Raw genomic sequence first — 9,311 nt, 5'->3', positions numbered from 1 at the left:
TTGACATGTTTTTAATAGGCTACACAATCAATACTTATTATTATCAGATTTGGTCTTGTTATGGGATTTGTCAAAAAAATACAGAATATCACCACAATTATGTGAAGGAATGTTACACAAGTGATTTTTTTTCAGAAAATTCAGTCCACCATCACAGTTCTCCAAGTCAGCTTTATTTTAAGTAGATTCTTGGTGATTATGCAGACATAACTGTCAATATATTTTAACTTATAAAAAAAAATGGCAAAGTAGAATGTCACAAAATCAGGAAGATCGTGGGGATTAAATGTAAGGCCTGTTAAGAACCAGTAGAGCAGGTGGTCTGTGGTACTTTGCTATGTAACGATCAGGTTAAAATTGAACAACTTTGTTCTGTATTGTCTTTATAAATGTGTTGTAACCATGAGTGGTGCTCATCAAAGCAGTATCACTCAGAAGCCAGCTCACCTCACTATGTTCTTGAATTAGTAAAAGTCACTGTCAAGCTCACTGCACACAAATCAATATCCAGTGAAATCAATCAGCCCAGAATGGTGAGGGGTTTCATTCAGGCAGTCAGTCTTAAAAAAAAAAAAAGCCAAACCATTTTTCTTTGTAACTTTTCCATAACTAGATTTTAAGAATACACAGTCTCACTGCTTTAGTTCAGTTAGCTGGCTTACTGAATGATACTGAAGCTGTGGGCTCTGTTTCTGGTGTCTCAGGTGTTGATGTAGTGGAGGTGGTGAGGTAGGCTCACAGAGCAGATCCTCTGATCTCACTTTTTGGCAACAACCAGCACAGCTGAAGGCACCAAACCTGAACAGACAGAGAGGAAAGATGGAGGAAAAAGGTCAGTTAAAGTCTGTAACTACAATCTATTGTAGTTAAGTTCTTAAACTTATTTAAGAAGGATGTCACCACATGTATTTAATCCTCACACTGGATCATCTTGAAACATTTCAGGAACAAGATCAAGTCACAGGACAGTACAATCAAATATTAAGAAGATCACTCCACTGCAGTTGTCTATTAGTCCAGTTATCAGTTATATTCGGTCCCCAGTGCTCACCCAGCTCTTTGAGGGGCTTCTCCATGTCCAGTTCAGTGTAGACGTGACGGGGGTAGGGTGACAGCAGCGTGAAATCCTGACCTTCGGGTGTGTTGCCGTTCACCTGTACGTAGACGCGCACTGCCGCCAGCGGCTCCTGGGCCTTGAACACTGTGTTGATGGTTGAGCCGTCCAGCAGACGGACCTGTTAGGAGCGAAGATATTCTATTGAGATCTACTCATGGAACTGTTTTGAGACACAGGTTTGACTCCAGTGGTGTGAAGAGCAGCGTGTGAATGTATAAGTGTAACTGAGGCTTGTACCTGTATCCTGGACTCTTCATATTCCTTCTTAGTAGGCGGAGGGCCCTGACTGGTGGGTGATGATGGGCTGGGCTGGGCGGGCTGGGACGCAGTGGCCGTGCTAGAGGCTCCTCCACCTCCGAACTTACAGGACAGGTAAAAAAAAATAAAATCTTAAGTGAGTACTTGTAGGAGTAGAAAGTGAACAGGAAAAATGAAGTAGATCAATGAGTGGAGTACCTTTTGTGCTCTCTCCTCTCGGTCTCGTGCTATCTTTTCTTTAACCCTTTGTCTGGCAGGAATAAAGAAAAACAACACAATGTAGTTAGAAGGTAACATATTTGCTCATTTACATCATCAATTTATTACTCTTTTTGTGTTTCTTTTCCGATAGTTACTGTATTTTCCCTGATTCTATTGCATCCATTGCATGTTTATTTCGATCATAAGAAAGCATTCAACCACATAGTCTCACTCTGAAAGTGAAACAACTTGTGGTTTGTTTTGCAACACAAATTTTTGCTGATCTCCTTAAATTACCTTTCACACAGACAACAATAACATGTTTTTAGAAAAAGGGAAAAGAGTCCTTCTATCATTTATGTATTTTAAACTCAGTAATTTGCTTTAAAGACTCAAACATCATTACCCAAATCTACTTTTCCTCTCCCTGAGGTGTGTGAATGTGTTATGAACTTAGAAGACCTTACCTGGCCAATTTGTCCTCCATCTTCTCTTTCCTGCGTTGATCCGCGAGCTTTTTCATGTCATCATCCTGCAGCTTTTGGCGGATCTGCTGCAGCTCTTGGCCCTGCCTCCTCCTCTGCTTCTCCCTCTCCAGCTCTTCTGCCCGCTCTCGCTCTCTTCTCTCTGCCTGCTTCACTCGCATCAGCTCCTCTAGTCTGAAAAACAGACACAGACAGAAGAATCAGCTTATTTACAGTCAAGCTCAGGTTTATGTTTGGCTACTAGCCCCAAACTAATGGTTGCAGATGACATTGTCAGTGAATTATAGTAGTGGTAGAGAGAAGTAAAGATGCTATGAGTTGGACATGCAGTTCTACAGGGATGGTGCCCTCTGACCTTTTGACTTGCTCACGTCTCTCCTCCTCTGTCATTGCCTGACCTCCGCTTTCCATGTCATTAATGAGGCTGCTGTCTCCACCTGCCGTCCCTGAAACCAAAACAAACGCAAGTGAAACAGAAAGACAGAGAGACAAACATATGGTGCAGTACAGAAAGATCTTACAGTCAACCACAAATCAAAGCAGATGTCGAATGCTGGCCTAACCAACACCACAAAACCCTCAGTGCGGACACGAAGAACTCCACAACAAAACAAGCTGAACTGAAACTTGAACGTTCTTGGTATGTTATTTAGACAATGAAAAAGAAGAGGAACAACTTAAAGAAAAACAACAACAACCAGAGAGAAAGACAAACAACAGCTTACAACACAGTCGCTACTACTTGATTTTACTAAAGCTAACCAAGAGTTAAATTTTGTTTTTAGAAGGAAAACAAATGCTATGAAATGAGTGACTGTGCTGAAATCACAGTACGAGGAAACCTCCTGTCCCCTAAAAGCTCTGACCTTTGTCGGTGTCTTCTAGTGTCGGCTGTTCTGTGCTGGACTGGCTGTCTGCTACTCCTCCCAGGACGTTGCCCACAGGCGGCACATAGGGCTCATCAATGTCTGGGTCATTTTCATGCTCCATTAACCTGAGGAAAGCACATCGCAGCGGAGAGATGAGGACTGAAAACTCGGTGTATTGATGACCAGAATTTATAATACGCTGGAGAATCACAGTCATGTTTTGGTAGGCAAACTGGAAAACATCAGTGACATGATTTTTCCAGCTATGTTGATTACTGTGTGTGTGACTCACCAGTCCATGGCTTGTTCTATTCCCTGGTTCCCCGTGTTGGCCACCGCCTTCTCCCTGCAAGCACCAACAAAAAAAAAAGAAAAAAGAAAAGTCACTCTAATGTCAGACAGTTTTACTTTCTCTTCCTTGAACACCGTCTCAAATTTAGGGGCTTTTTCTGAAGTTGTTGGTATCAATGTCTGGTGTCACTCACGCTCTGTTCCTGTCAAAGCCCATCTCCAGCAGGCTCTCAAGTGTTGTTAGCTCTGCCATCTTCAGCTGAAACACAGATTGTGCAATTTAATACCACAAGAAATTAATCTCATTTTCATTTTGGCATATTGTTACACAACTGTTACTCACTGTTATTAGATTGTAAGTCACACAAAGACAATAATAATGCTTCCAGCACGCTACAATCCAACTTAAATTGAGAGGTTACCCACCTATTTAAGGACAGGTTCACAATTTTTCAAGTCTGACTTAAAACAACAATCAGGTGCCCATATGAGCACTGAAAGAGGTTTTCCTTGCTGTTATTATTCCTGTTCAAACGGACTATTAAAAGATCCCCTTCAAATGCACTTTAAATATAAGTGATGGGGGACAAATCCACAGTGTGTCCACACAGTCATTTTGTGCAAAAATGCATTTAAAAGTTTATCTGAAGCTTATCTGATGCTTCAGCAGTCTGAGTTAGTCATATCAAGTGGATATCTGACACATTTACAGTCTTTTTAGCATCAAATTCCCTCTTTGTGTTTCCTCGGACAGTGTTTCCCTGTTGAGCTGTAGTAGAAGTATAGAAACAAAAAGAGGGACCTTGACACTAAAAAGACTAGCATTGAAAGATATCCGCTTGATTTGACTCATTTGGACGGCTGAAGCTTCAAATTAGCATCAGATAAACTTTTAAATACATTTTTGCACAGGAGGAGGACTGTGGATTTTGTTCACCATCACCTACATCGTAAATGCATTATGAAACTATCTACTAATGGTCAGTATGAACAGGAGGAATGATTATATGAGGAAAAACCTATTTCAATGTTCATTTGGGCCCCTGACTATTGTTTTAAGGCAGACTTGAAAAAATGTGAATCAGTCCTTCAACTCCACACATATAACAGCTCATGACTTTCCTTTAGCTCATGAGCTACATGTAACATTGTGAGCTGAATAAAACACAATGCGAACAAGTTTTCACATTTCCTGGACGCGCAGCCTGACAAAATACTTGTTCACCGCCGCCGGCTGATTGTAGCTGTTTACTATTATTACTAACGTTATGCTGAGAGCTAAAATTAGCATTCATGTGGCTAACGTTCAAATTGCGAAAGCTAGCTGTGAAGCCTCGCTGGTTTAGCTTTATAAAAACACGCAGCAGCACCTATAAACTCTCTGTCACTATAGCTGTCGATGTGTGTTTGTATGTTACACGTAAACGCACACACAAGTGTTATTTTCTTCTTTTTAACGGTAACGGCAGCTAGTATAGTGAAGAAGACAATGTTAGTTAGCTACTCACACATCAGTCAGCACCGCTTCAACAGTACGGGATCCCACATAGGTCAAACAGAACACGAAAAAAAGCGATTAACTTTTCACATTTTCACAGCTAATTTAAAAGTCATTATCTTTACATCCAAAACATATACAGTTATGTATTTAATTCATGATTATCCATTATCAACTAAGTTTTTGACACATATGTAGAAGTTTATTTTTCAATAAAACTGGTTGCAATTATGGGGAGAGACATTCTACATTCAAGAAGATTTGAATCATTTTGTAAACTATATTGTATTTTATTATAAACCTCATACTTTCTATGGGTAAATTTGACCTAAAAGAAATGGAATTTAATATAAATTTAACAGAAAAACAAATTAATGTATGTACCTTGCTGATTTTATTTTCTTTATTGTGTATTTGGTCAATATTTGTACAATCATTGTTACATATTAAGTTTATAGTTCATTCTATTTATTATTCATTGATTGTATATAATTTTTAAGGATTTTTGTATATAAACCCGTACACCCGTTTATATATTCAAGGTGTATATAAACACCTGTACATACCATACATAGACATTGTATGTATGCTGTTGTCCATTGTTGTGTATGTGTATATTGGTTTTATTTTCTTTCTTTCTTTTATATATATACAATACATATACACATATACATACACACACACACACACACATATACATATATATACACATACATTCATACATACATACATACATACATACACACATACACCTTTTTTCCACCTTTTTCCACCTACCTGCCTGCACAAAATGTGTTTAGCTGTATGCCTTCTGTATATTTCGGTATATGTATATGTATGTAGGGACATTGAGAACCACTGGAAACCGTGTGTGTTTAAACATACTTGGTCAAAAAAGATGATTCTGATGAACAATAATGCTCACTGTAGCTGCTGAATAATCTCATATATCCAGCTATAAATCTCTCCTCTCTATTCTACAAAGAAAATATTTCAGTACAAGCATTAAAATGGGACATAACAATAAGTACAAATATTTCACAATAGGTCACTTGATTCTTTACAGTGATATTAAAGCAAGTATAGCGACACACATAGTAGTGGTCAAATTTTGAATACAGTATCTATTAAAGATGGTCAGATTTTATTAATGTATGTGCATGTATCGGGCTTTCACCACATCCAAATTAATGAAACATGGCAAAATTAAAATATTGTGAATGTAAAACTCTTTGTTCAAATTTCTGTATTTCCACTGTTTTGTGGATTTTCTCAGTTGAACCATGTACAAATAGTGAGAATAATTCCATTCATAGTGTTATGGTATTCATTTTTTCAAAAGCAAATACTTTTTGAGCTACTTCTGAGCTACCATGGTACATTGTCAGAGCAGATCAGGATACCCTTTCAGTTTCATAATGATTAATAATGACCTTCTTCTTGTCCTCACTGACCGGTGGCGTGTGAGAAAGCAATCATACCCCTTGTGTAGTAATTGATTAACAAAGGTATCATCATAAATATTATAAAATTTTGGTGAAAGATACATACAGATACACGTCTGTTTACAAAGAAATGAAACTGTCTTGTTTTTAGTGTTAGTTCTTCTGGGACGAAAAATATACCAAAGTGAAACATACTCGATAACACACTACAACTTAGTTTCAAGTGAGCATCAATCATATCAAGTCAAGATGTTACTGCAAATGTATGACTGACTGAATCTGTCTCTACATGTGTTATTCACTTATGACAAATGTAACCATAAAATTTAAATTATGTTGCTGATTCAGTAACATAAAAGTCTTGATAGTTATATCAGATTTTTAGGGACCTTTAGTCTAAATTACGTGCAGGTTTAAACAAGTTCAAGGTTCTTTGTTTAAGAAGGGAAGGGGAAGAAAGCAAAAGCAAGTATTCTTTCACTTATGCTTTACTTAATTCATTTTCTGTGATTAATTGTCTCTAATTTATAAATCACACAAAATAGCGATATATATCTTCTTGCATTAGTAGTGAAAAATATTCAAAGTGACTTCAAGACTAAGAGAAACAGAGCTTGTTTCAGATAAGGATCTTTCATAATCTATGAAGGAAGCACTGGTTTAAAATGATCTTTTAGTGTTTTAATGGTCTTCATTTAATCATTAATACATATATCTCTCTAAAGTTACTGGAAAATGATATAGAGGGAGGAAGCGATGACAAAGCACTTTGAGGCCTGATGGTGTCTTTTATTGGTTCTCCATCTTGTATTATTGTGTCCCATCCTCGTGTGTTTGTGGGTGTTCGAGCAGGATGCAATTTGCTGAGTTTTATGGGCAGGTTGGGTTCGTTACATATTTACAGTAAGTGTAATGATTAATTTCTTCTCTCCCCCACACAGTCTTAAGCAGCCGTCATTCAGGGGTTTCTCTCTCTTCTCTCTCAGCCTGCTCACTTCTTTCTGACCTCTCTCCTGCCTCAGCTCAACCACTAACTGTTTCTCTCTCCTATTAACTATTTGTTTGTTGCACCTTTGCTCGGTCATTTCTTTCTGTTTTCCTCTTTTCTGACTTATTGGCAGAATTGAGCCTCGTTCGCAGTATTTCCTCGGTGAGTATGATTTTTTTTATAAACATTTAATCGTTTCTATTTAACTAAAAATTAGAACTTAATCATCTTATATCAGTTGCTTTACACTGACCTCATACACTCGTGAAGATATATAGAATAGTATATAATATTCAACCAAGATTATCCTGTAATGCCTTTTGCTTTTTTTTTATACCTTACTATTGATTAAAAATTAACTGTGCACTGACTCTGCAAGCAACTTGAGCAAGTCACCGGAGGTAAATTAATTTTCCTTAATCTATAAAAATCCTTTGTAGAGAACCTCATTTGTAGAGAACTAAATGGCTACAAAGAGAAGCACAAAATGGCTATTGAGGACATTTATTAAGTGGGTTAAATGGGTTAGATTAAGATCTAAATGCTTCCTGATGGACTTTTTGGTTGCCACGGAAGCAATAAACTCATTTTCATTCTGCAAATCAGCAAGGAATTAATTTGCGCAGCTGTTAATGGGACTCAGATCAGTTTTTCATGATTTGATATTAAAATTCTGTTCATTTATGTAACGGAGAGAGTCTCTCTCCTCAAAATCTTTGTTTTTATGGCATTTGTCCATAAACCATGATAACTATTTTCAAAGGGAAGCATAAAGATGGTTGAAATATATGATCTGTTTATGGTGTAAAAGTAATCACTGCAGGTTTTACTTAGATTTGTAACCAGAAGTCAACCTGACTCCTGTAAATAGGACAAGAGTCAACAAATCTACAAGTATTGACCAGAACTTTCTCAGATTATCTGTCTAGATTTACCGATTTGTACTTCAAACCGTGAACAAAGTCATTCTGATTCAAACTTCAACATAGTTCTGGGATTCTTGAAAAAATATAGCAGGGTGAACAAAGTCGAAGGAGACAATAGGGGTGAAGGTCACTTAGTCAATGCTTAAATTACTTTATGACTCTGTTTTCTTCCAGAAGGAGTGGGTTAAGGGTCAAAGCTCAGTCAGGATAAGTTAAGAGAGATTCTGGGAAACCAAGAAGACGAGGTCAAGTCAGTGAAATGATGCATGCGCATTCAAAGCCATATCAATACCTGTATGTAAAATATTAATTTCAATGGACTAAAGGCTATAATTGATTTGCTGGGATTGGCCATCCCCCTGACTCCTAGCACATGTACTTTGATTCGCTCAGTGCGTGACCCTGGTTTTTATTGGTGTCATAAGGGCAACACATAATCTTAGAAGCAGTAAAATCCAAGATCAGAAGACACAAGTCTATAGAAGGTGATATTTTACTGACCATTTATTGGGTGTGGGTGGTATTATCATGAGGGCATGGATATAAAATCTGCAGTAAAAAGATTTGATTTAGTCAACAACACCTACTGACCAAAAGAGGGCAGTATTACTTTATATATATATATATATGTGTAAAACTTTTCCTGTACTGTAGTTCAAGCATGAAGGATTATGAAATGCTTAATTTAAAACAGCTGCAGGGATCTCCCAGTTTAATATAATAATGTATTACAGCAATAATCCTGTAAATCTGGCTTCTGCACACCATATAACACATAAGTGATGATATGATGATGATTTTAGCTTAACTACATAAAGAAAAACATACATTATAAACATATATTATTATTATATATTCACATTCAAACCTCACAAATCATATATATTTCCAAACACTTGAACTAAACATCCTCTCTTTGTCTCACTGAGTGGCAGAATACTGTACATCAATCCTGTGATTAAATGTATCCCACCACATTCATATTTTCCCACAAGTGGTCAGCTGTGCTGTTTCTGTGGGTCTCACCAGCTGTAACAGCATCTCCATATGGAAAAACTCTGGCTTCCAGTGGAGCTGCTGTTATCTGTGGAGGGACACCTCTTCTCATCGGAAAGCTGTCGAGACTCTCTCTACATCTGACTTTTGAATCCTAATGTGTTTTTTGTACAGTAACGTATTCTACTTGTTGTTGGTTTTTCCTGTTATGTCCCATTTTAATGCTTATTTCTGTGT

General features: G+C 37.4%; 1 protein-coding gene across 1 annotated transcript; it reads right to left on the bottom strand.

Annotated features, from left to right (window-relative positions):
- Window positions 1-151: 151 nt before the first annotated feature.
- ubxn1 (UBX domain protein 1) lies at window positions 152-4,776 on the bottom strand. The gene is made up of 10 exons (XM_067599458.1): window positions 4,730-4,776; window positions 3,416-3,480; window positions 3,223-3,276; window positions 2,928-3,055; window positions 2,417-2,507; window positions 2,044-2,235; window positions 1,574-1,625; window positions 1,355-1,477; window positions 1,052-1,235; window positions 152-798 (listed from the first exon to the last, which is right to left on the bottom strand). Exons 2-10 carry the CDS (start codon window positions 3,472-3,474, stop codon window positions 758-760), a joined length of 924 nt encoding a protein of 307 aa, XP_067455559.1. The 5' UTR covers window positions 3,475-3,480; window positions 4,730-4,776; the 3' UTR covers window positions 152-757.
- Between the last annotated feature and the right edge of the window lie 4,535 nt (window positions 4,777-9,311).

The sequence above is a fragment of the Thunnus thynnus genome, chromosome 9 (assembly GCF_963924715.1).
Source record: "Thunnus thynnus chromosome 9, fThuThy2.1, whole genome shotgun sequence".
In the NCBI taxonomy this organism is placed as follows: domain Eukaryota; kingdom Metazoa; phylum Chordata; class Actinopteri; order Scombriformes; family Scombridae; genus Thunnus; species Thunnus thynnus.
The sequence above is the reverse complement of the archived record's forward strand: the minus strand, read 5'-3'. Positions and strand labels throughout refer to the sequence as shown.